This window comes from Apteryx rowi, unplaced genomic scaffold (genome assembly GCF_003343035.1).
Source record: "Apteryx rowi isolate R43461 unplaced genomic scaffold, aptRow1 scaffold_22, whole genome shotgun sequence".
Classification (NCBI taxonomy): Eukaryota; Metazoa; Chordata; class Aves; order Apterygiformes; family Apterygidae; genus Apteryx; species Apteryx rowi.
This window is the reverse complement of record NW_020448530.1, coordinates 674,006-700,257: the sequence shown is the minus strand read 5'-3', so window position 1 is coordinate 700,257 and position 26,252 is coordinate 674,006. Positions and strand designations below refer to the sequence as shown.

The window sequence follows — 26,252 nt, the reverse complement described above, 5'->3', positions numbered from 1 at the left end:
TGGAATTGCTTAATGCTTTGGTTTTAAATGAAATGGCATATGGATTATTTAAAAAAAAAAAAAAAAAAGCTTAAGTGTAAATGTTGCATCTCTCTCTGACATACTGCTAGTATTGTGGCATTGGTGTGAACACTAGTTAATGTTGATAGTGCCCTTAGCACAACTGCTTAGAATACAAAAATGGTGCCAGTATTAAAAGACAGTAAGCTAAAAATTCAGCTTAGATATTAGAAGCTTTTTAATACAGAGTGGTCTTGTTTTCTCTTTTAAATAATGCATATGTAGATGCATAACTAACTCACAAACCCAGCTGTTACCACCAGATAATTTCCTAGCTGCCTGTATGTTTACTTAAAAATACTTGCTTGCAGTTTTGGGACTCCACCAACAGATGATGCTAGCAGTTTAACCTAGAACGCCTGCAAGCTTCGAGTAACGGGCTGCTGTGCCGGGCATCTGTGAAATACTGTCTAGGTTTTGAGCATCGCGGTCGTTCTGTTTCACCTTTGCGGTGACGCGCATTGTCTCCTCCTGATGCCCGATGTACCTCTGGTGACTTGAGAAAGTGCTTGTACRGGGAAGAGCAAATAGTAATATATGGGTTTAGTACTTGAAATGTAATCACGGCTGGGATGTGTACATTTTCTCTATGCAGTTTGGGCACATCCACGGTAGAAAAGGGTTTATATATTTGATTTTAAACCTATAGTGGTGTCTGAAGTCTGTCTCTTATGCTTCTGGACCAGATTCGGAAACCTTTAAGTAGTCCCTTGGTGCAGCAAGTGCCTTTTAATGAGACTGCTGCATAATAAAAAGTAAAGTTATGCATCTAATGTAGTTGTATCTGCATCCAGATCACTGTGTCACTTTTACATGTTGCACTAAGCTTGCAACTGGTAATTTCCACTCTCCGATGCAGAATGTGTCACAGCAGAAGTTCCCTGGCAAGAAAAAGTGCACTGACTACTAATGTAGATGGGCCTTAAGGCAAGATTATTTTTGACCACGCTTTTATATAAAAGGCTTAGTTTAAAGGTACTCTGTAAATAATTTAATGGATGTTTATAAATGTGATTTCCATAGCAATGGCTTGATAATAGTGTTAGTTCTGTGTCTATTAGTAGACTGAGTTTTAATGTTAATTTTTGTGTGTTGCCTTAAATAGCAAATCCAATGTGACATGTTCTTGTGGGGTTTTAAGTCTGAGCTGTGATACAAAACATAATTAGATCTTAAAAGCAGATATTAGGAAATGAAAATAGTGCATAGTCTTCTTGACCTTAAGTGGTCGTTAAGAGTTATTGACCATTTTCGTAGTGCTGTGACTATGTCTTTAAGACGAGGCTGATGACCTTACCCTCCTGTTCAGTACTCTCAGTGCTCATCTGCTTTGTGAAGTATTTTCAAAAAAGGAGACTTCTCCTGCGGTGACATCAGCTCTATAAATTGCAACTAGAGATGGTTGAGCAAATAATAATGCCTGCTAAAAATCAGTGCGTTTCCCTCAGGAAATACTGTATTAATTTCAGTCTTCTATCCATAAGTCACGTTGCTAATTGCTGTGTGTAGAAGCTGCAGGTATTTATGACTACTTAGAGCCAACTTGCCAGCTTTAACAGAGGAAATTTGGGTTAGATCTTCCTTGCAAGGTTTGTTTGTCTACTGCAAAATACTGTTTTCTCTTCTGTGCGGAGGTTTTTTTGTTTTGTTTTGTTTCCTGGAAAAAAAAGTCTTCCATGATCTCTGTCCCCTTCTGTGCCCTCCTTCTGTGACTAGGAGAAGGCAGCGTAGGGAAAGGTGCTTTGAGAGTAGGAAAAAAAAAAAAGACGAGAGAGTGGCAGAGATGGTCTGTAATAAGTAAAGTTGTAGTGTAGTGTCACATTACTATTTCTGATTTAATTCAAGCCCTAATATGTATATGTAAGAGAAGAGTGATTTTAAAAAAGCGTACATATGTGAGAGAAGAGTGTGGGATAATATTCCTTTATGACTTCCTGTGTGCATTAAATTAGCTGTAGAGAAATGTGGAAAACGGAGTTGTTCATAGCCTAATTCCTGTTGAATCCTGTTGGACCTTTCTGCAGGAACGGGTGTTTTCATATTGAACAGACTTACAGTAGTTCTTAGCGTAAGAGCTGACAAAATCCTCATTTTAATAAGCAGACAGAACCCAAATGTAGAAGCAGGGAAAAAGCAGGAGACTAAAATAAACTTGGAGTGTACAACCTTATGGGTGCGGTGGGTGCACCTTCACAGGACAGTTACAGTACCTGTAAAGCCTGAAGGAAGAGGGGAAATCGTGAAAGCTAAAATATCTACAGTAAGAATAACTGAGTAGGGAAGGGAGGAATCCAGCTAGCTTCCTTAACCTGTAGCAATCTGCCGTTCCTTGCCAGCAGCCTTTGAAAATCACATTTTTGCTTTATCCTCTGCAGTTTTCAATCCGTAGCTTAAGATAAAGGGAAGCACCCTGCTTCTTCCATAGCCGTGTTAATGCTTAGCTGTGCATTAACTTTTATTCCTTCGCTGCATGCCTTTAGGGCAGCAGAATATCAGTGTATGATTAGAGGAAGGACAACTGTATCTCTATATTCAAAAACACATTGCTAGTGTGGCCCAGTTGGTAATCCACTCTGGAACTAAGAATTTTCCAAAATCTAGAGGATTGTGATGAATATAGGCAGACAGCACAGCTCCAGTGTGGGCTGCAGCAAAGACTCGGTGCCCAAGCTGGGGGGCAATGTGACCTGGACTGGAGTGAATGAAGCCTTTGAAAATGGATCTTCCCTTTTCCCCTGCATTTCCTCTTCCTCATGTTTGTTTTCAAACCTGGCAGCACTGGCATTGGTTTCTTCCTTTCTAGTAACTGTGTGAAATGATCATGGTGGGTTTTTTTGTTGTTTTTTTTTTTACTTTGACTAAAGGGGGGGGGGAAGATGCAAGTAGCATTTTGGTTCAAGTCTTTAGCGTCATCCATGAGACATTTGCCTTGGGGGAAAAAAAAAACTAAATATGTGCATATGGCTAGTTTTTGTTTGACAGATTTTCTTCCTAGAACTGAGAGTAAGTTTGAGTATTTTTCCAGAATTTCTAGATTATACAATAGATTTCAAAAAACAGGTAGCACAAGCTTATGTGATAGCTCTCCTGGACAAAAATCACACTCTGTGTATTCAGCAGGGAGGGCCCAGGGCTGAAATCTAGTGATTAATGGGTCATGCTGACCCTGCATGTTAAATAGGTTTGATTTCAGATGAATCAGAAGGAAGAAACCTAATTACAGACAGGTCATATTTCACTCTCTCTTTACTGTCCTTCCCAGAATTTCCTGTCTTTCTTTCCTGACTTTTTTCCTTCTTGACTGCTGCAGAAACGCAGCATCAAGGGTATGGTTTTTATGGGGTGGGTTCCAAGCACTTCCACAACATGCACTGTTAGGTTCACTGAAGCTTACCGTAGCGTTAGTCCAAGGTGCCTGGGCTGAGCTTTGGTGCTTTTGCTGTAACAGGCCATCTGTCAAGTACTGGCTTGGACTGACAAAGTGACTTCAACCAACCAGGTCAGTTCTTGGCTCTTTTGGGGTCCTCTTGGCCGTTTTATTAATTTGGGACTTTATTTAATTCCTGAAAACCTTTTATTTCTCAAAATATTTCAGAATAAGCAAACTGTTGGATGAGGAAGAAGTGGGTGTCTACTGCAGATAAGAAATTCTTGGTGGTCTAAGTTATGGGGGCATCTGAAGCTCCCCTCAGTTTCACAGGGCTTTCAGTGACTGTCTTGAACCCTTTTTTTGTTTTATTAGTTGAGGTTATGTTTAAATTGTAAATCAGCTCTCATTCTTTCTGCTATAAAGTGTTAGCTCACACGTTGTTCCCTTTTACTTCATCACCCTCTGTGAGTTTTGCACCACTCCGCTGTTAGGTATTCCTCAACCTCTGAATAAATTTGTTCCTTCCCCTCCTCTTTGGAAATCCTTCCTTATCTCCAGCTCTTCATTGCCTTGCAGTGACTAACCTCTAGAAACACATTTCCACCCCCAGCAGTTCATTCCCTCGGAGCTTGCTCTCGATCCTCATACCAACCCTGGCAGCTCTCAGCCTTCTCCTCTGCACCCTGTCAAGTCGCCTTTCCTGGTGACCCAGAACCTTCTCCGCGTCTTATTAGCAAAAAGCTGCCAGATCTTTAGGGCCTGCACACCGACAACTTGCTGCACGGAGAACCATCACCCTTGAGCTGCTTCGCTAGGCTTTAGCTCACCCAGTCCTTCCTGCCTCATCGGTGCAAACAGCAGCCCAGGCTTCCTGCTCAACCACAAACGTAGCCAGATTGCTCTCAGCTTGCTTGATTTGCTAGAGGCATCTCTGTGCCTTCTAGTATGGTGCCACATTAGTCATTCACCTCTGCAGCTGGGCACGAGTGGCTCACAGCTCCTTCCCTTCTCGCCAGCGCAGTGACATTTACGTCTGGTTATTACAATTTCAGTGCAAAAGATGTGGTTTGGTTTTGCCTTTCACCCTGTAGCTTATCAGTAGGGGTGCAAAGGTAAGTGTTGATCTTGTGAAGAAAATCCAAGACTTATTTATAAAGAATGTTTATTACTCATCTCTACACTTAAATGGAAGACTTAGCAGGTCTTCTAGAGCCACAGGTTTAAATCAGAGTAGGTGGACACAGTGCTGACTGCAACCGACCTGAATTTGGAAGGTGAATAATGAATTGCTTGTGGGACTGCACAGAGGGAAGAACTAGTTAAGGAAGCCAAGTGTTGCTTTGGGGAACTGTGCTGGGTCCCTGCCTCTGCTAGAGGGTTCCTTGGTGACGTTAGTCTAGTGATTTAAAGCCAGCTTCTCATGGATGTGTCTGCTAGTGAGATGTCCCTCATTTTTGGGGGTGTTAGCATGAAATGGGGCTGTGATTAAGGAGAGTACCTGCTTATTCTGGCACATGCATCCTCATTCTTGCTCCAGCTGCCTATTCTGCTTCTCTCAGACTTCTGCTCTTCTGAAAAGATGATTTTGCTGTTTTTTGTAGCAAATGCTGAATCACAGCAATTCGCATTACCGAGTATGAAGGGTAAATCAGTACTGATCTGGTTTGCTTCTAAAATACATCATTTCAATTGCAGTGGTTCCCAGGCAGAAAAATCCATGAGGAAATGGAAGAGTTGACAGCTGAACAAGTTCCTCCTAGGTATCATAGGATGGACCACAGCCTGTGTGCATGTACTTGCAGTATCTCATGGGAAGTCCATGGGCAGTGAGATGGAAACGCTTTCAAAATTCATTCCTTAATATGCTTATGCTTGCTCATAATACCTTAAAATATACAGGGGGTAATAGTCCTACTGCTAAGTTATATGCAGTTTGCAGCCAACCTTAATATATAGTTTGAGTGATACATCCCTTTGGTCATCTTTACAGATCTAAGAATCAAAATCAGAGACCACCAAGTGTTTTAAAGAGGTGCGAAGGCATGAATGAAGATAGAGAATTGAAGGTGACCTCCGGCCGATAGTTAGCAAGTAAGAAGCTGAAAACTGCTAATCGAGTTCAATGAACAGTCATGTATTATCTTTATAGTGTGATTATATGCACTAAAGAACCATGGCCTCATAGCTGACAGCTGTGATGACACTGTCCAGAAATTGGCAGGTAGGAGAATTTGTAATGTGTCCATTAACTTGCTTTCTCCGTATGGAGAAAACACASAGCTCTAAAGAGGGAATGTTTTATGCAGGCAGTGTTATCGCGCTTACCTTGGTTTTGTGACACCTGGGTGCCTGCCAGTTGAGCGGAGCATGCCCATGGCGTGATGTGAACTGTGGCCAGCAGAGTGCAGGTTGGCGATTTGGCATGAAGAGTGTGTAGAGGGAGTTAGGCACCCTCTAAATTTGGCGTTAGGGTTAAAAGAGATCAACCAGAACTCAAAAAGAGGTAGCCCCCAGTGTGCGGTGGGTTTTATGCAGTATTCAGGAGGGTAATTACAACTGTCAGTACTGTGATTTTATTTTATTTTTTCCCCAGATGTTGATTTCCAGTTCAAATGAAGGTTACTTAGAAAAGCATAAGCTCCCTCCAGTTCCTTCACTACATTCACCTGGGGCGTCAGTAGGGCTTTGGCTGCATAAATCTCATTGCAGGGCCAGGATCTTAGTGCGGTGTTGGACAGGGGAGCATTGATAGTGCCAGTAGTTAATAATGGCTAAATACATTTTGCCTTGCTTAGGGTGATATTTTGCTCTATGCTTATCCTGTGTTAGGATTCCACATGGTTTCTGTGGCGAGAAAGTTGTTACACGTGTCTTCATCCCCTTGAAATACTTTTTGATTTTAAATACATGTATCGCATTGTTCGCCACAGGGTTGACCTCTGTACATTCTCATAGCAATAGAGCTAGCAATAAATATTTAATGCATGGATTGTGAAATAATCATTTCATCTGAAAGAGCAGCATAGTTTGCAGAGAGTAAAATACAGAATAATGCTTTTGCTAGGTTTTCTCTTCAGTGTTTAACACTGTACATTTGATTTTAGTGTATCACAGAATGCCACATTCAACTGCTGTGCTAGAGAAAATGCATTTTGAAGGAGAGGCTTCCCATGTGCAGTATGTGGCCTTGTGTGGGAAACAACAGACTGTACGCAAACAGATTTTTACCTTTTTCCTGCAAAAGTGTTTAGAAGAGCTGGAGCAGAAGAGGAAGAGCTGGAGTGCAAAGAATGAGCAAAATCTGAGAACTGATGTGTACGGAAGAAAAAAACTATGACTCCTTCTTTAAGTGGCCTTGTGCAAGACCCTCCTGGAGACAGAGGGTGGGCTTTGTCTCTGTGTCCTGAGCCGGCTGAAGGAGGCATGTCTGGGCTAAGTCTGTTGTTTGGGCTCCTTCGGTTGCTTCTGGTGGGAGAGAGGTGTCTCCCTCCAGTCTTCTCACCTGCCAGAGAGTAGGAAGATTTGCCCCGTGGAGGGGCCTCTGTCTGTTGACTGAGGAGGGAGTGCCTACAGCCTGATGTCTACAATCAGGAGAACTAAAATTAGGGCAGATGGGTCTCATGATAAGAGTGCTCAGAAGGACACATTTAGGTTAAGTGCTCCTGCCTCTCTGATGTTATAGTGGACTGGCTTTTACCTTTGCGATGAAGATGGTATCATTTGCATCAGGTGATAAGTAGTGGTTCACGAGATATGTTAGCTGTGGAGCTTGATGTTTCCATCAGTTACCACATGAGCTGCTTGGACTTTCTTTTCTGAAGTTACAGACCTTATGGTTGAGTGAAATAACATGCTTGGTCTTTTGTTTGGCTGCAGAGAGGGGTAGGGGAGAAAGAACTTTTTTTTAGTTTCGTTAGTTAGCAGGATTTCCTACAAGCTCTGGTCAGGGTGCTTCATATCTGTAAATATTTAAAGCAAAGTATGCTTTATTTAGCACAAAATCACTGAATCAGAAACTATTCTTCAGACCGTTAACAGTCTTCATACCTGTCTTCCCAAGGGCCAGCCGTAGGGGAAGGAAGATCTTCAGACCCTCTCTCTCTTCCCCAAGTCATCTGCACCCTCGGTTTCTCCTGAGCAGGTTTTGTAACTGCGTGTAGCCCTTGGATCTGTTAGTTCCCAGAACGGCGTAAGTCACGCTGACCTGGCACCCTTCTCTTCTATTATCTCCCTTCCTTGTGTTGGTTAATTAAGTGTAGCTATTGCATTGCTTTCCTGATGGGTTCTTCTGTAGGTGCAGTAAGTTAGATCCTCACATTCGAATAGAAAATTCAACAGCTCCCGTCATTGTTACAATAACAAGATTTAGATTTCTGTGACGGTTCARGTAGAGCATTTCCTGACAGCCTGGGTTACAAGAACGTGCCGATATTTACTGCTTCAGGTTCTTATCTGTCCCTTGGCCAGAATACCTGAGCATCTCCAGAGTATTTCATCCACCTTCAAAACACCACAGGGAAGTTTTACTAGGCCCGTCTTAAAAGTCCCTGGGAAAGCTGATTTTAAAGAGATGGTTTTAGGCTGGGGTAAGTCTGAAGCTGGGGGAAGCTGAACTCGGGCATCCTAAAGGTCAGGCTGGTATGCGAATCACAGAGCCTGCCTCTTCCCTTGCCCAAGACTCCCTCTAACCATCGTTTATATTTTCCCTCTAGGTTTTTAGCTTTTCTGAGGCGAGGAACAGAAGAAAGTATTAGACGCAAGTAAGATTAACTGGAAATATTGTTTTATTTTTTTTTCTCAGTTCTTGATCTGCAAATGTAATAAGAAAGTATTTACATTAAATACAGAGCTGAAAAAACCACAAATCTCATTCTTATTGTATCAGCATGCCCTAAGTTGGTATGCTAAAAATCCTTCTTAACCAAAGCAAGTGGCGCAGACTTTTTCACTGCTCAACCATTGCTTCTGGAAAGAAAGAAAACCCCACACTCCTTGCTCAGGGAAAGCTCCTGCTGAACCGAGTGGAAGTGGGGCTAGCAGCTGAACAAGGGCAGCAAGAGGGAAGCAGTACACTTTAGCCTCCTGGACTGTAATAAAATAAAGCCTTTTAATCAGCATTTACCTTCTTAGTGCAGCAGTGTGTTATATTAGACGAAACAATAAAACCTCTAGGAGACGCATGGCACCACGGAAAGAGGGTGTGTTAAGGGAGGGCTTTTATTTCTAAGTCATTCTTGTGGCAAATTCAACTTTTTGCTGCATTTTAGAAAGAATCATTGCACGTCCTTGAGCAAAGGTCCAGSCAATACTCGTATTTCCAGTTGAGTTAGCGCTGATATATGGCAGCGTCAACATCAACCTGTTCCTTTTGCCTGCACCACAGGGCTCTGTCATTGGGAATAAAGGTGGCATTTGGTCTTGGGAACCGATCTGAGAAACTCGAGCAAATTTTGGAAGGAGCTGTGTTTTAGCATGTGGTTCACAGAGGAGGTGCCTGCTAGCTCGCTGGGGCGCTCTGCTCCTTCTGAACTCTTGTCTTTTCAAATGTGACAGGATAGAGCACGTGAGAAGTATTAGCAGTATGGATAACGCAGGTGACGGGCTTACGYGGTGGTGGCTCCCTGAAGACAATCCAGAAGCAAAAAGGTGGAGGTGCTTACATATATCGGTTTGGCACGCCGGGCTTCCTGTTGGGCTTCCCGTTTGCAGGTCTAGAGAAAGAAATATTTCTGATTTACTCTCATGTGAAATGAACAGGAAGATGATTATTGTATTGCTGCTGATCAGCTCGTTTTGCCTTGGTTGGCAGCCCTGGGACCTCGAGCAGAAGGTTGTGAAGTGTTGCCAAATCCCCTTCAGTCTAGCAAACTATCTGCCAGCAAGCAACTAGTGACAGCCTGTAGCAGGGCTTTCTTAGGATACACTTCTAACCAAATGTTAAAATAATTACAAAAAAATTGAGGCTTTTTTGCTTGCTCCTGCTCTCTGCACGTTTCTGGCACGTCACCAGGACTTTCTTTGCAATCAGGAGTGCCAGGAGCATCGTCTCAGCTAGCACGTTAGGTGCAGTGCTGCGTCCTGAACTCTGGGGAGAAGAGCTGCAAGGAGCTCCGGGGGTTTTGCAGCCAGGTGACCTGTTCTCGTAAAGCCTTTTTCTTGTTGCAAACTAGTTTCCTGCAGATTAGTTTAAAAGGAGGCCTCACGGACTCCAACCGTGCTCTCAAAGTGGTAGAGATTACCGGTCCCCAGCAATTGAGAGATTTAGGCTGATTTAATGAGTTAAAGATTTGGCACCCATTTTCACTGCAAATTGATTTGTGGAGGAAAAATAAATCCTGTGGTTGCCAGGAAGAATCCCAGGCCAGATCCTGCGGCACTCTAACTGAGTGACTGGTGCTATTCACTGCTAAAGAGCTTCATCTCAGGGAGTGGGAACTGCTCACAGCAGCAGGGATTTCCTCTCTAAATAAAAGCTTGAAAACACTACAGTTGCTTGAAACAGAACTTTGTTGTGTTAGCACTGCCCAAGGAAAGCTGTCTCGGGATGAAATGATTTCCTGAAGCACTTGCAATCCAACCACTCCATCGGTACCAAAATTGAAGTGCTCTGCAGCCTGTTTTCCCCTGAGCCAGTGAGCGTCTTTGCCCAGGGCTGGCACCAGGGATTTAGATAAGCGAAGAATGTAAGCTTTGCCCTAAGCAACGCTGCAAGAACAGTTCTTCGTTAGAGTTTAGCACTTGGAAAGCCAGGCAAGGATCAGAAGTTTGCTGTGCTGGGTATAGGAAAAAGCCGTCCTAAAACCGGCAGGCTGTGCCCTTCGTGTTTCAGACCGGCAAGAAAAAATGCGGGTCGGTGTGTGTGACTGTTCTTACGTGGTCACCAGGTTCACGTAGCGAGGTTGCTCTTAAAAACCAGAAGGCATTGCCACTCAGCCCCTCTTCCAGAGAGCGTTATTATTCAGGCAGTGGTTTTTGATGCTTTCTCTGAGCTTTATGCTTTATAAAAAAAATTGTAGCGGCCAGTTTTTTGGAAATGTAGGGGGGAGAGGTGTTTCCTGTTAGCAATTTCTTTCTGGGTGGTTGCATTAATTTAGATAACTAAAACATTATTGGTTTTGTGCTGTGAAACCTGTGTGCCTGGAAAAAGGAACTGGAATTTAGGTGTGAAAATACTGCTCCAAACTTTCTTGCAACCCAGCTTTTCTAAACGCCAGACGAGTGCGGTAGCCGGGGCGGCTGGGCTGGGGTGCCGCTTTGAGTGCGAGCCCTAGGGTGCACTCTCTGCTCAGGGCTTGCAAAGGCGCAGGGGTGGTTTTCTGCAGAGCGGGCAACAGCCTGAAGTAAGCGAGGAAACGGGCTGCAGGGAAGTCGGTTTGCAGATGCAAAATGTGGGTCAGAGGGTTTTCTCGTTCAAAAAATGGAAAATTCCATACTGCAATTGCTCTTATTCCCATRGTGTTTTCCTGGTGACTCAGGGTGAGTGGGCTGGGGAGAAGAAAGCGAGGGCTGGAAAGAAAGGAAAGCAGAAAAAAGGATTCCTGTCTGCCCTAGAAAACTGGTTAACTCCAGAGCCATACGTGTCTAACTTACGGTTTCTTGGGAAAGTCTGGGGCCACATCAGCCTCTCCGACCCTGTAAGCAAGAAGCCCTGTTACTTAGTGGTGATATTGGTCCAAAACCGTGGCGATGGTCCAAAACTGTGCARAAGGGGATTCTGGTGGTGATGGTATAATTTGTATCTAGTCCGTGGACGTAACCTGATGGTCCAGTGAGGAATTCAAGGGAACGGTTTGGGGAAGGAGAGGAATGAAATAGAGTCACCCCCTTGGTCTGTGTTAGAGGAGTGCTGTCGGCTGGATGAAGTTCTGCGTTAGCCCAGCCAAAGTGCTGGACAAAGCAGAAAATGAAATTCAGACTGATGTAAGAGATTGCAAAAACCTCTAAAAACGCCTGTTTTCAAAGCCCCTCACAGCTGCGTTCCCTTGCAGATACTCTAGCCCTCCCTTGGGTTGCCCGGGTGTTGTTCAGCCCCRTGAAATGCGGGGCCGTCTGCTCCTGAGCGGTGGAGGGAGGTGGGTACGTGAGCTCTGAGCGTGCACGTTATCTGCTGTTGGACGGGGCACATGCCGCAGAGCGGTGTTGGATAGGGGCCAGGCTACTCTGTACCTGCTCAGGAGATAGTGGTGGTCGGAAAAACACAAGCCCCAGATGATCGGAAATGCACAAACGGAACGTTAGTTACGAGCACTGGGTGGTGTGGAGAGTTTTTGGACTGCTGCGAGCATTTCCTCTCTTTCCCTTTAGTATATGCTGCATTGTCAGTACTCCAGTGATCTGAATTACTTAATATTAAAAAAAAACAAACCCAAAAGAGCAAAGAACCATCTTCCGCCCACCGCCCCCAATTAATTAACTGCACAATTCCCTCTCCTCCACTTTATATCAGATGAAGGGTTTGGGGGGGTTTTTGGCACCTGCTTGCTTTATCACTTCTGAGCAAGATGCTTTTGCGTTCAAGAGAAAAATTGTCAACAGCTGTCGTTTACTAACCTTTTGCATCTGCATCGTCGTCTCCTGGTTTCTAAAATTGAAAAGAAAACATTTTAGTTCAAAGAAGCTACCAAGGCGCAGCTTAGTGAAGCAAATGCTGCAGCAGTGTGCTGCCGCCGTTCTCTAGCAAGTTGTCAGCTGCCTGTTTGCATTTGCCTTAGGATTAGCAGCAGGTGAACCAGGCTTATTTCGCTCCCTGGCGAGAAACGCCGTGCAGGCAAGCCGTGCTGCAGCTCACGTTCAGTCAACTTAGTATTGCATGAGTTAAAGAGTGTTTTCATATGAGTAACGGCAGCAAGGTCAGCCCGGGCACGTTGACAGTGAATTGTTTTGTGTTGGCTCTAGTGAGTTTGGAAAGTTGCTGAAAATTCATTGGCAGCAATTCTGTCTACAGCAGGCGAGTGGCACAGATTGCACCCAGGCTGCAGCCAAGCTCAAATCCGGGTAGCCAAGATCTTGTCTTCCCACAGCGTGAGCATATTATCGGTCGTGGCTGCCCTCTGGGCCTCTTCACTGCTCTTACAAATGTACTACGGGATACAGGGACGTACTGAGCTTTGCCTTTAGCCAGCGTATATTAGAGCCCCTCGTTTTGGTGGAGCTAGGCTGACCAATATCGGTTGAGGATCTGTCCCACGGAATAATGGTCTTCCCCACTGTAACATCCGTGCCGTTACTACGGGATGCATTCAGCAAACTATAATGTAGAGCCATTTATTTTAGCACAGAAGAAATAGCCTGTGTCTTGAGGGAGGAATCTGGCCTTGTGCCTTCATGCTGCTCGCTGCAGAAAGTCATTGCAGCAAATGGCTTTTTCACTGACAATCCACACCAGCATTAAGAGGCAAAAATAGATAAATAAATGGCTGAGCAGTATTAGCAGTTGAATGACGCTGCAGGTCACCAGAGAATCCTAAAGCACATGGGGGGCTCTGGGCTCCTGTTGGCTTCAGAGGGAATCTGGATCCACTACACTACCTCTTCCCTTGGGAAGGAGGACTCCTGGGGCTGCCTCTTTCCCTGTTACGGCTGGTTGCACCCTGATGCTGCCCCTGAACTCTGGCTGTGGCTCATCAGTGGTTTTTCACGTATTCCTTCCTATGTCTGTGGACTTTATTGGTGTTTTTCAGGGCTGCTGAATTGTCTCACGGCAGCTTTAGGCTGAGGTGTCAGTGAGGGCCTAGTTAAGTTAATTTAGCGGTAAAACATTTCACAGCGTTCCACACAAATGAGCCGAAGCAATTAAATGAAATGAAAATGATTAATGAAATCGTTATAGCTTCCGCGTGTTGCTGGGCACTTCCCCCAAAAGAAAACCGATTTCGGTGAACATTAAATTGATTTAAGTTTATTTGCACTCACTGCTTGCTCAGRTAATCAGAGATGTTTCAGACATGAAGTTTCACCAACAGACTTCTGCATTCGTGGAGATTTTACCTTACTGCTTTAACTCTGCCAGTGTCTGGACCTATGTAATTAAGTTGCTAGCTTGGCTATAGCTCAAGCTGCCAGTAAAATTCTTGGCATTTGAATTTGCAAGCCCCATGCTGAAGCATATTTATTCTATTTAATCAAAGTGTTTTGGGTTCTGGTACGTTTATCCTTGATGCACTGATGAGGGTGAAGCCTATATAGTTTGGCGGAGTAAATTTTCTCTAATCTATTGTCTTATAGCGTAGAAGTTGATGGTTATTTCTCAGGCTAAATCTAGGGGGGGGGATATGGAAACCGATTTTAAGAGTGGTCCTCCCTTCGTGTTCCCTGCTTCCCGGTTGCCTGATGTCTACATGAGGGGAACAGCTGCCCCTGAAGGACAGGGCTGCGCTCCTCGGCTTGAGGCTAGAGGACTATGTGCGGGGTGGGGGTTGAGCGCGGGTCTCTTACTTTGACACAGCATGATGGTGATCATCAGGGCAATGAGGAGAAGAAGACAGCCGCAGGCCAAGGGGACCCAGATGAAGATGTCACAGGAGAAATTCAGCCCTTTCTCCTTGCTTGTCTCTGCAGGAAAAAAGGAGAGAGAAGAGGAGACGTCCGCTAGGTGCTTGTGATGGGTGTTACGGCCGCGCTGGGGGAGCCGTGCAGAGACCTTCAGCCCAGGGAGCCACCCTGCCTTCAGCGAGGCTGCCGTTAGCTGTAGGTGAGGCAGAGGGCTTCCCCGTCCCACCAACGGAGGGGTGGTCACCGGGGGGTCCCCAAGCCCAGCCCGTGCATCGTTCACGGTTCCTGGGGACCTGAGCCAAAAGTTTTCTTGCGTCTCCTGCCCAGGCTAAAACCAGCGCCYGCCTGCAAGGCTCTGCCCTCCTTCAGCCTCTCCCTCTTCTCAGCGTGCCCTGCCGTGAGGTGCATGCGAGGGCGTCTGAAGTCACCCTTAGCCTTTCCGCAGTGGAGTAAAACAGGGGCTTGAATTTTAACCCTCTCATCTGCACGTGCCCCTGAGCCAACTCTGATAGATAAAGCTTGAAGGATCTTCCCTCTCCCCCCGTTCCCAAAATGCCTTCAGTCAGCACAGGCTTTGCACTTGGCTCTTCAGCCCCCAAACACCACTGCTGGCCTGGAGGAACGTAGGACGACCGCACGTGGCCTGGCAGCACACGCGGAGGATGCCCTGCGCGCGGACCGAGAGGGGCCCGGCGGAGGCCGGCTCCTTCGCTCTCCCTGCCGGCAGCCCCGTTACCTGGCGCGGGCGTCTTTAGGCAGGGCTCTGTCTTGGTGATGCTGCTCTGGGTGGTGGGTGCAGTTGTGGTGGGCGCCTTTGTGGTTCTGACTGTAGGCGAAGATGGAGGAACGGGCCATGTAGTGAAACACGGAAAAACAGCGCGCGCTCTCCCTCCTCTTTGCTCTGCCACCCCCGCCAGCACAGGACTCAGCTCCTGGGCGACTTTGCATGGCCCGTTTTGGACTGCGGCTCCCCCCACAACGCTCCCCTGAGCAGGGTCTTCCGAGATCACGTCCCAGCAATACACTGCAAGAGCTGCAGACTCCTTATCTCTGATTTTCTGCCACAGCCCCTATAGCGTCTGAGCCCCATCTTGTCAGTAGCTATCAGGAAACTTGTACGGAAAGCCCTGGGGACTTTTTCTTTCCCAAGTATGACCTCTGCTTTGCTTGTGATTTTCTTTTTAAGGTGCTGAAAGTGCTTTGAGGTTGGGAGGACTTCTAGGGCCCATGCAAAGCGGGGAAGGAGGGGGTGGTTGTGGACCTGGTTTTAGTCCCATCCCTTCTGAGCCGCGAATGGGATGGGAAGGTGACCCTGGGTCCGTCTGATCATCTCTGCCTCTGGGCAGGGACGGTACCACAGCTGGTTGTATAGACCTTGCACCCTCTTTGGGGATTCCCAAACCCTGATGATACGGGTAGCCAGCGGAGGTGAAGAGAAAAGGGGAGGCAGCACACGTAGGAGGGCTGCAGGGATGTTCACCAGAAGAGCTGGTGAGCAGAGAGCCTCTGGCAGAAGGACCAGCGTATTGATTACAAGACGTGTTGGGCAAACCGGCAGAGGAGATGGGGTTTGTGGGAGATGGTTCTGATTAAAAAAGGCACGGGCAAGGGGTGCTGGGGGTTTCAGCAGAGCAAACAAAAGTGGGAGAAGATGTTGCTGACCTGGGAGGAAGACAGGTAGGCGGGTGCTGAAATACAGCACTTGGTTGCTGTTGATGAGGCAGAAATAATTCCCCTGGTCCTGCTCAGAGAAAGACTTCATGACCAGTCGGGAGGTTCTGCTGTCTTTCGTTGCCTCAAAGCGTGTAGATGTTTCTCTGTTCCCTTGAAAGGTCGTTCGAGACAGGGTGCTAATGAACACGATGAAGTGAAGGGTGCCATCCTTGTCCTGGCGGATCCAGGACACCCCGCTGTCCTTGTCAACAGGCATACACTCCAGCTCCAGCCGCTGTCTCAGCTGGGGGTGTGTGATCTTGCTGTCCCGAAACTTGGCTGTCATCATGTCCTTTTGGCCCTGGATCCCACAGCAGCCTGCGGGAGAGAAATCCTGTCTCCGTTCACAGCCCACTCGCCCTCAGCGAAACCACTTGGAAAAAGCAATGTCCCTTGTGGACAAACCACAGGGTCTGCTCCTTGGGGCTTAGCCTTTGGGGCAAACCTTTTCCCTTGCTRGTTAGTGCTATGGAGGAACACCGGCTGTGGAGTAAAATGCAAGGGGAGGACCACGCCGTCCGGCTGACTTAAATATTCCACTTGAGTCCTTGCTGAGATCATGCTTAGAGGGTGCCCAGCAGTCACCCACTCAGCCTTTAAAGACAGATCCTCCCATTCAGAGAAGCCTTTCAGGTGCCTTCTCCAGGATGGTACTGTTTCCCAATTTATTTGAAGCGACTCCCTAATAATATTGACTGATGAAATCCCCATTTCCTCCCTTTCACCCTCCCTTCCAGAAAGAGTTGTCCGGCCAGGCTCCCTTCCTGGTGGTGTAACGCCAGAGTCGCACCACTCACTGCCCTGCGTGGATGGACGTGAGACTTTCTGTCTCTCTGCTTCACACGTTTACCAAGCAAACCTGAAAGTTAATCTTTTTGGTTTGCTTTTTTTTTTCCCCTTTGATTTTTTTTTCTGTCTGATTTCTTGGATTCAGACAAAGGGGAACGGCTTAACCTCCCGTTTTACTTGCTCCTCCCGGACAAGGTCATGTACCACCTTGGTTCCATACTCACAGAGACCCAGACTGAGCAGAAACAGCAGTGAAGGAGATCTGGCCATTTGCTCCTAGCGGTGACAGTCCTCAAGGATGGCGCAGCGGCACGACAGTGATCTTTCTGGGTTGACTTTGCAAGCTCTGTAGCTTTTTGGAGAGGATGTGATGTCATCAGAACCCTCTTATGTAAGGAGACAATTTTCAGCATCTGAGGCAGAATGAAGCGCAAGAAGATTTCTGAAGAAATTCAGGTCTAATTCAATATTTGGGTTCATTTATCATTTTTTTAAAGCGGTGTCAAGGATTTGCCTCAACCACTCCGCTAGAGATTAATATTGACAACACTTGTGCTTGAAATGGGATCAGCCGCCATAGGTTGCTGTCTCCCAGCCATTTGGGGGATTTGTATCAGGTCCAGCTCTGCAGGAAGCACAAAAAGATCCCATGCCCTGGATGCGGACCCCAAGTTGCATTTCTTGGCAGAGATTTTTCTGCCTTCACTTGCGCGCTCCGGACTGGTCTAGTGAGGACAGCAGAACGTACTGTATCTTATTATACAGCAAGAAAGTCCACAGCCGTATTTTACAGCGTGTATCCATACATATATTTTTTTAAATCTCCAAGAGCATGCATTGCTGACATGTAGGTTGGCTCCTCTGGTGCCTTTGCTCAATTGTTCTCTTTGCAATTTCTCTACAGAAGTTGCTTTGTGCAAGGCAGATGGTCTGTGCGATGTGAAACCCATCAAGAAAGCCCCGCGTCCCGGTGGTATGCCCTTTTTTTTTTTTTTAACACTTTGAGGTTTTCTTCTGTAACCACAGCGACTTCCGCCCTGCCAAATAGACCCTTAGACGCATTGACATCATGGGGCCCTTGCTGCTGTCTCCTGGTGACCACTTGCACATGGGTAGGGGTTTATACTTCCTGCCGCTTTGCACAGCACAAGAGCAACATTTTCACAAGACCAGAGAGGCTTTGGGCTGTTGTTTTATTTCTTTCTTATTTTGGTACTTCCCGGCTTTCCTGCTTTTTTTTTTTCCCCCCCTCTGAACAAGTTGTTGTTCTGTTACCCCTTTGCAAAGAAAGACCCCCTTTCCCRGGCACGTCAGAAACCAGGCCCTGCTAACTTTGATGCAATTGCTGTTGCAGCTGCTACTTAGAGACGACGGCTGCGGGCGAATGAGCTGGTTTAGGCACTGGCTTTATTTCACTGGGCGTCAAAGCATCTTGAGGGAATGAGAAAAGCTGCTGTTGGGCCTGCTAAGACCTTGGCAGCTCATGCTTTCATGAGGCTGTGAGACTTCCGATGACTGCCTGAGTTGAGCAGATTATTGCAAAATGGAAGGGAGCATAATTTTCATCAATTAAATAACATTACAAGGATCCAGATCTAGAACTCCCATCAAGCAAACATGAACTTCAGACTTGAGGTTAACGTCATCCCTTTGCCCTCCAGCCGTCTCCAAGTTAGACTATGCTCTTTGCCTGGGCTCCTTCTGCTTTCAGTGGGCAGTTTATTCTCCTTATCCTAAACAGAATTCACACTTCTCTTAAAATGGGATAAACTGCCTTTTGGAAGTGTCTGTCCTCACTTACTAGTGGAGGAAGGTAGGCAAGGACACAAAAGCAAAATTCAAAAGCATTTTAAAAAGCGCAGCCTGCCAGGGGACCAAAGCACGAATATCCATGATTCTCTTTGTTCAGTGTGGTTTGAATGGAAGCAAACCTGTTGGCAAATACTTAATTTCTGGGGGAAATGTTCTTTGCAACCCATAACAAGGAGTGTTTATCAGAACTAGATTCTTACTCTGCCCAAGTGCCCTCTGCCCTGCCTGTGCTGTGGAGTGAATGTCCTCAGGTATTTGGTGATGGGAGACCTATATAGTTACAATAAAGGATAATCTAGGGAAGGCTATTGCCTTTTTTTAAACTAGGGATGTCTTCCTTCTCTCTTTTCTCCAATGAACCATACATTTTATTACAAATCAGTCTCCAGGTACCAAACCAGAGCCCAGAGGCTCCTCTCCTAGGTGCAGAGGGATCCTTTATCCTGGACCACGCGGCTCGCTGCTCGAACTGGTTTCTATATGAGGGTGTCCTTTCCTGTGCCATGTTGTGACCCTGGGCCCTATGCCGGCGTTCAAAGGACTCCTTTTCCTTTGGATATTTTTCTTTGCTGAAGTGCTTTGTGACGCAACACTACATGAGAGATGCCTTCAGCCCCCGTCTCTTTTGCTGCTTGCCTGCTGTGTTGGGTGCGACGCGGAGAACCTCGCTGAGTCGCAGGAGGTGGCATTAGGGGGAGCTATTCCTTTATGCTGCACACGATAAGCTCCTAATGAACATACCCCTTTAGGGCGAGACAGAAGTGTATTGTCGGTGGAGAGATACAGATGTAGGCAGGCTGTGATGCATCTCTTTCCAACGCGGACGCTCTTCGTTGGCCAGAAGAGGAGCTGGGGAAGTGTTGCTCCCATGGAGACGTCTGTGTCTGATCAGATGAAGCCACCCTTTTCCTGCGCCTCCATCTCTTGTCTCCTAAATAATACATCAGCTGGGGCAGGGGTCATGTTTTTTTGGCCCCGTGTTTATATCTCGCTTAGCACAAAGGGGTTTCTATAGTAACAAATACGTAAGACTAAAACAGTTGCAATGGCAATTATTTGAGTATGAAAAGCTGCAGGCACAGAACCTCCAAAAACCACTTAGTTTCAAATCAGCTCCTATATAAATAATTGAGATCAGCAGCATGGTGGTGTGCTCTGATCTCAGCTGTATCGGGGCCAGCTGCCGCCGAGCTGAGGGGTGCGAATCTGGTGAGATTGGCCCCGCCAGGTCTGCGTGTGTGTTTGGAGGTCCCTTGTCCTAACGCTGTGAATCTCCCGTTGAACGCAAAGAAAGCAATTTCAGTCAAGCACCTTCAACTAAGAAGCTATACCTGTATTTTACGCTGATTATCTACTCTGAAATGGGTGGTTAAGGTGGTTAATGAGATTAATTAAGTAATCCCTTTGGTTTTAGCCTGCTCTGATTTGGCAGTTTGTCCTCTAGATGATACTCTGCAGTAGACTTGTCATCATTAGACTGAGGACTGGAAGTCAAATCACTGAAAGTTAGTGTTAATAACATGTTTTTATTAATAATTTCTGTTGCAGTGCCACAGTTATACGACCAAGGAAGAAAAAACAATTCAGACAACCAGTCACTCTACAGAACATTGCATAGGAGATGAGTGGATCAGACAGACTGGTTAGATGGTAGAAGGTAATCTTTTTTTCCTTCCATACCTACCAATAAATTTCATTTTACTTTTAGGTTCGGTCGCAGGGCTCTGATTGCTGGTGAACTCTAACCCATGTTGCTTATGACTGAGACTGATTTATTATATACTAAGGCCAACCTGATTTAAATTGTGTTGTTTCAGATCYGCTTATACTAAGCTTCTTTTTGCTCGTTAGCCCTGCTGGGTCCTCACCTGCCAAACCAGTGATTGCCAAGAGCACTGGTGGGGTGTCAGCCATGCCACGACATAACAAAAACCTGATCCAGATGTGGTCATCTCACATGCAAAGATGGGGTGGCGACAGTGAAGGAGAAAAGCAGCATATCAGCATATGGGATCTTTCCCTTCACTGCAGATAGGAGTGTTCCCCCAGGATCCTAGCAAATTTGTAAAACAAAAGCCATTTACCTTGCACTGATTTTCTAAGAGAGGCAATATTTGGTGGTAGAGGTGTAATTTTTGTTAGAGAGACTAATGGAGTTGGAAAAGAGATAAGCTTTCAGGTATGCAAGTTCTTCTGCAGTGAGAAACAGAAGCAGCAAGGTTCAAGGTATGTAGAAGCTGGGGAGAATTTGGTTTCTGTTTAATTTATTTATGTCAACAGTTAAACAGAAGAAGATGTGAGCAAAGAGAGAGGAGACAAAGTCATGTGGGGAAGAGACAGGTGGACAAGGACTAGCATCTCTGGGATGGGGCTCGGCAGGAGATGAGTTCAGGATCAGTTTTCTCTGTACTTGCTGAGGATATTTAAGCTGGTAAAGCCAGGAGAGATTTCCCAACACAGACCCTGGTTGGACACAGATTTGTACTAATATATTCAAGAGTGGGCTTTGGAATGGGGGACATTTTGGTTTTTGGAAACGTTAGTGGGGTTGCATGGGTTATCATCTATTAAGTCTCTCCCCCTCTCCTTATAGAAATTGTAAATTAAATGAAACAACTCTTTTTCAAAAGTAGTTAAAAATTACATCCGTTTAACAGAGAAGATGCTGGAAGTGAGAGGGCACGTGGGGTGTCAAATGTGCTGAGTTTTGGGTATGACAGATGTCTTAGCCATTTGAGGAAGGATCAGTTGTAAGAGCATCGGTGAGTTTTTTGTAGAGGTAACAAACTCAGCAGCTTAGCGGCAGTAAGACTGTCAGGCATGGTACGGGTGTCCTGCAGTATTGTGTGCCTGGTAGCAGGAGCTTGTCTCGGGACATGGGAGTTACGTTGTGATGGCCAGGAGACACAAGAGGAACATCAGAGTGACCGTGCTCTCTCAGGTCAGTTGTTTCTGCTGCTAATGGTGTCTCACCGTAAGGCTTCAGAAGAAGGAAACCTCTGTTCCCACAGCTAAGCAACGATGCAGCGTTGCTTACGGTGAGCAGGTGCTTCTCGATCCCCGCAGATGATCATGCTGTGATAACCCAGAGTGTGACATTTGATTGTGTTTATTTCAGCCTTGCTCATTCTTCCTATTGTTAACATTAAAATCATCCCTGCAGGGTCTTGTGATGAGAGAGGAATGGAAAGTTTTAATGAAGAATTTCAAAATTTCGTCTTGAATCGCAAACTTTTGTTTTGAACGAAGGAAGAAAAATGTTGAGACTATAACATACGACTTATCCGGTGTGAAATAAAGCTGTGGTTTATGAGCAGCTTGCTGCCCCCTTTTCTTTGCAAAGCTGCAGCATTGAAGGGGTTTGGAGAATGTCAAATGTGACTGTCACACCTTAGAGAGTCACACACTCTCTTTCCACTCTAGCTATATGTTTCCAGTACAGTGGCCAATACCGTCACTCTTCTGGATACTCCTAGCGTAAATATCACATACCTTAACATACATTTTGCAACCCACAGATGCTCCTGCACTCTCATCTCTCCGCTGCCCAGCCTTCAACTGGATCACTAGGTCAAAAACCTCCGTAATCTTGGTGCACGTAGATACCTCAGCCGAGAGTCTGGTGTAAGGAGACCTGGATGGGTGAAGAGTTTGCAACACTGCATGCATGGCTTTACACAGGCTTCCTGCACCTTCTGCACTGATACTGCAGAGCTGATGTGTGTAGACGTTTGGTGAATCAGCAGTCAGCGATATCATCCTTTGGAGGCTGGTTACATTTTGTCCTCCAGGAAGGGGACTGCTTTCGCCACAGCTGGAGCTGGCAGAAAAAAAGGTTGGTTTTCTGCAGCCCCAATCTCCTAAATACTGCAGTGACTTGAGATTCAGTCTAGGACTACAAGAACACTTCATATCTTCTAGCACCAAATATGGGCCTTCTTTAGGAAAAGGCAAATTATCTCAGCTACAGTGTATCAATTTTTATCTCAACAGCGGTTCCAGTCCTTAGTTTGTGAACTGGGCTGATGCTCTCACTGCCTATTCAGTTCGCTGTTGCAGTCCCCATTTCTGCAATCAAATTTATAGTGGGTCTGAGACGTCGTTTGGTAGCAGGCCTCCTAGCTCGGGCTCTCACAGCCTTGGATCCTGCTGCGTTGTCTCCCCAGCGCTGGGACTCCACCAGCTTGGAGGCTTGTCATGTCTGGTCTCCTCCCTTGGTGCAGTGCCGGCCTTCCTCCCCGAGGTCCTGGTGAAGCAAAGCCGGGTGGGACACCCCAGGGAACATCTGGGCCCTTCTGTGCCGGGAGGGAGGACTTCGCCGGGGAAGGGTGTTGCTGCGCGTCTTTACTGTTAATGTCTCTGAGAAGGAACCTGAATTTCCCCAGCTGATTGTAGCTAGTGGAGGGGAAGCGTTCCCCGTTTCTGACTACCCACACCTCCTGCCGAGAGCGCTGGTGGGGTGTCACCCCGCGGCTTGCTTGAGATTACTTGCTTCCTCTATTTTGTGGTCCTGTTAATGACGTTGGCTGGCTTGTACAACTAGTTATTTCTTCCCAATTTTGCATGACTTTAAAGAAAAAAAGACCTAAACCCCTCCCCCAAATCCTCGCTGCAGAGTTAGCCCTGTAAAGACACAACCATAAACCAGGACACAGTGTTCAAAAGAGGCAGGGGGGAGGAGAGATGGTTCCATCAAAAAGCAGCAGATGGTTTAACGTTCCCCCAGTCATCGACAAAACACACTGAATTCAGCGTTAAAAAGAGTTTCGCTTTTAGCAGTCTGATCCTGGCTGTAAACAACAAATTACAAAAATTACAAATCCTAGGGTGAGAAAACAGCAGCTAACCGCTGACCTGAGCTGAACCTTTTCATGCACACGCATGCACATTCCCATGTGAACTATATATATTTGTGTGTGTGCATTTTCGTTGCTGCGATGATGCATTTTAATGCTGCCTTCTGTAATGCAAGGAAATGCCTTGTATTAATCTGACCAATACATTTGGAAACCAAAGAAAAACATGGGCGTTTTCACAGAGATGGACCAGGAGGAGCAAACCCTCTGTATGCACGGACCCTCACGTCGTCCCTGTAGGCTCAGATACCCCAGCGTTTATTCAGGCTGAGTAGCAACCGCCTGCTCCGTGCAGTTCAGCTTGGGGTTTGAAGAAGCAGCAGGAAAGGTGCCCAGCCCTGGCCTTCCTGCGGCACGTTTCTGTTGGATCTGCGTTTCTGTAGTGTGCACCAGGCCAAATCGGCTGYTGGGCTGATGTCTTGGCACGATTTAAACGCAATTTACTTCCCCCATTCTCTCTCCCTGCCTCCTGAAAGAGGGCTTCAGGAATTAAGTGCAAAATAGGTTTTGCATCAGCTGCCATGCAGGGCTGAATTTCATCCCGTGCGAGCAAGAGTTATTTGGCTTTGGGACTGCGGAGTTGCAGGTTCCCCCCACGCCAGGTCAGGAATTGRCTTAAAATAATTGGATGGAAACAGCACACACAAGTGCACTTTAGGTTCTGTTTATTTGTTTTATGTGGCTTCTGAGTGTCCTCCTAAATTCTGCTTAGATTAAGTCTTAGGAAGAGTTTAGGCCGTTGGTTTCCAATAGCAATCCAGTTTGCCTGTCTGGTGCCTTGTAGGTGTTGAAAGCCAGCAGGCGCCTTTGCTCCTGCTTCCCGCGGCGCCTCCCTCGGGGTGCTCACAGCCACCTCGGCGTCCACCAAAGGGTCGGTAAAATTTGTGTAGGGTTAGGGACAGAGCAACAAAATCTGCRGCACTGGGTTATTCCAAAGCGGCAGCTGGTGGAGGGGCTTTTGCACGGCAGCCTTCGCTTGGAGACGCGGAGCTGGAGGAGGTCCTCACAGGGCCGGGGTGATGGAGCTCGCTGAAATGCCRCCAGCCGTGTCCCAGAGCTGCGCCTCGGCTGGCAAGCGGGAATGAGTGAAATCGGTTTTGTTTTAAAATAAAATCACCCCCCCACCACACACACAAGGTCTTGACTCGAACTTTGCAATGAAGTTGCGGTGCGGTTTCCTACAACTCGGCGTTTGGTCGGAGACTCTGCCCACCCCCCCGGGCTTTGAATATGCGTCGTGTGCCACTAGAAAGGAAAGATCTCTTATTTTTCAGTATGACTCTCAGCAGTTGCTTCCACACTTGAGGTTGTAAAATCCTCAAGTTGTGAGATTATTCGAATATGGAAAGTACAGGTAATGTGCAGAGTTTCCTATAGCGCATTAGACACTTTCCACCAGTGCTCGTGTGCTTTGAATGTTTGGTATTTCCAGAACATATATGATTATGAATTGTGAAGAGAGGGTTTGATTACTGCTGTCCACACCTGCTCTCCTAGAGACATTGCTCTCACCACGTTTGATAGTGTTGGGCTCCRCCGTATAACAATTCACATTTAAAACATATCCTGCAAAAGTTATTTTTATACACATTAATCTATTTTTATACATTGTAAATGTGCAGAGAGACTGGAAGGCATTTGGAATGGTTTTGAATTCGTCCAGGATGCAAGAGAAATACAGAAACTCTGTAGCAGCCTGGTGTAATAAGGGAGGTCCAGCATGGACCAAGTAGCTGGCTAACAAACTGGAAAGAGTGTAGGAGCAAGCGGGCCGTTTCCATGGGAGAAGGAGGTGAGCAGCTCATCCTGGATACCATTTCCAAGCACATGTAGGATAAGAAGGTGATCAGGAGTAGTCAGCATGGATTCACCAAGGGGAAATCATGCTCAACCAACCTGATAGCCTTCTACGATGCAATGACTGGTTGGGTAGATGAAGGAAGAGCAGTGGGTGTTGTCTACCTCGACTTCAGTAAGACTTTTGACRCTGTCTCCCATAACATCCTCACAGGCAAGCTCAGGACGTACGGGCTCTGGGTAACCCTGCTTGAGCAGGGGTTTGGACTAGACGATCTCCAGAGGTCCCTTCCAACCTCAACCATTCTGTGATTCTGTGAAGTAAGGGGCAGCGAATGAAGCTGATGGGCATCAGGTTCAAAACAGGTGAAGCAGACCTTCATGCAGCCGGCTGACTGTGTCCTTGCCAGAGGACACAGAGGATGCACAAAGTTTCTGTGGGTTGAGCGGTGACCAGATAAGTGCTTGGAAAAGGGGTCCTGTATGGGTTACTTAATGCACAGCAACAGGCTCAAAATCTTTTGAGTTGCAAATAGTCAGAATATTAAGGAGAAGTGTCGTATATGCTGGCCCTGTCCTTATTCTTCTCTAGGCAGCTGCTTGTAGCAGGTGTTGGACGCTGAATGGTGGCCTCGGTGCACCTTTGCTCTGAACCAAACCACTCATTTTGATATCCTTTAATATAAGATCTCATTCCAATGTATCATTTTAAGGAAACCATTTGCTGCACAACTCCACATCCATTTCCTCTGAAACAGGAATTTTCCAATTATTTCAGTCTTTAATTCAGAGCACTTAAATCTTACCTAGCCGTTGGCTCTGCCCGAGGAAATTCACCCCCAGGAATAAATCCTGCCATTGTGCATAGCTCTCCCAACAGCTCCGTCCTCTGCATCATGGATGCTGCGAGGAGAGGGCTGGATCCGACCCTTCCACGTGGTTGCTGCAGGGAAGGAAACCCRTTCCTGGGCGCGTGTACCTCCAGCGCGAAGGAGCCACGTGCGCGGGAACCGCGTGTGGTTTTCAACACCCGCGCCGCCCTCGGCCGCTCTCTGGGCCGGGAGGGTTGGCTCCAGCCCGCGACTTGCTTCCCGACCTCCCAGCTGCGCGGCTGAACTGCCACCAGGGAAGAGGAGCGGGAAAGCGCGCCCGGCGCCTGGGCCGGGTAAGCAGAGCGGGACGGGGCGGAGGTGGGCGTCCGAGGACGATTTCCCACCCCAGCTTTGCAGGTTCCCTTTCCAGGTCACTCGCTGCCTGTGAGATCGGTGTACCTTGCTGGGGGGAAAAAAAAATCTGTTTTTTTTTAATGTTTCACACTAGGTTTCCATTTATTGATCACCTTGGAAAGTGCAAATAGTGATAAT

The 26,252-nt window shown here is 46.6% G+C and overlaps 1 protein-coding gene and 1 long non-coding RNA gene across 6 annotated transcripts in view; one reads left to right on the top strand and one right to left on the bottom strand.

Moving 5' to 3' along the window:
* The first annotated feature begins 2,105 nt into the window (after positions 1-2,105).
* The window catches only part of LOC112965544, a 26,506-nt gene continuing 2,359 nt past the window's right edge, over positions 2,106-26,252 (top strand). Inside the window, exons 1-5 of one of the 4 annotated variants that reach the window (XR_003253334.1) lie at positions 2,106-2,884; positions 5,421-5,651; positions 13,988-14,120; positions 19,784-19,892; positions 21,754-22,070. This is a non-coding gene — a long non-coding RNA (uncharacterized LOC112965544). Of the gene's footprint in view, positions 2,885-5,420; positions 5,652-13,987; positions 14,121-19,783; positions 19,893-21,398; positions 21,552-21,753; positions 26,198-26,252 lie in introns of those variants that run through there. The other 3 variants (XR_003253331.1, XR_003253333.1, XR_003253332.1) reach the window with 3 other exon arrangements.
* Positions 8,192-16,807, bottom strand: CD8A (CD8a molecule). Of its 2 annotated transcripts, XM_026064630.1 has the most exons (7): positions 16,648-16,807; positions 15,584-15,952; positions 14,658-14,747; positions 13,865-13,981; positions 11,981-12,011; positions 11,021-11,062; positions 8,192-9,141 (listed from the first exon to the last, which is right to left on the bottom strand). In XM_026064630.1, the coding sequence occupies exons 1-7, from the start codon at positions 16,691-16,693 to the stop codon at positions 9,087-9,089; spliced, it is 750 nt and encodes a 249-aa protein (XP_025920415.1). In that variant the 5' UTR covers positions 16,694-16,807; the 3' UTR covers positions 8,192-9,086. The 2 variants fall into 2 exon arrangements, with proteins under 2 accessions (XP_025920415.1, XP_025920414.1); XM_026064629.1 differs by lacking the exon at positions 11,021-11,062 and having other exon boundaries at positions 16,648-16,708.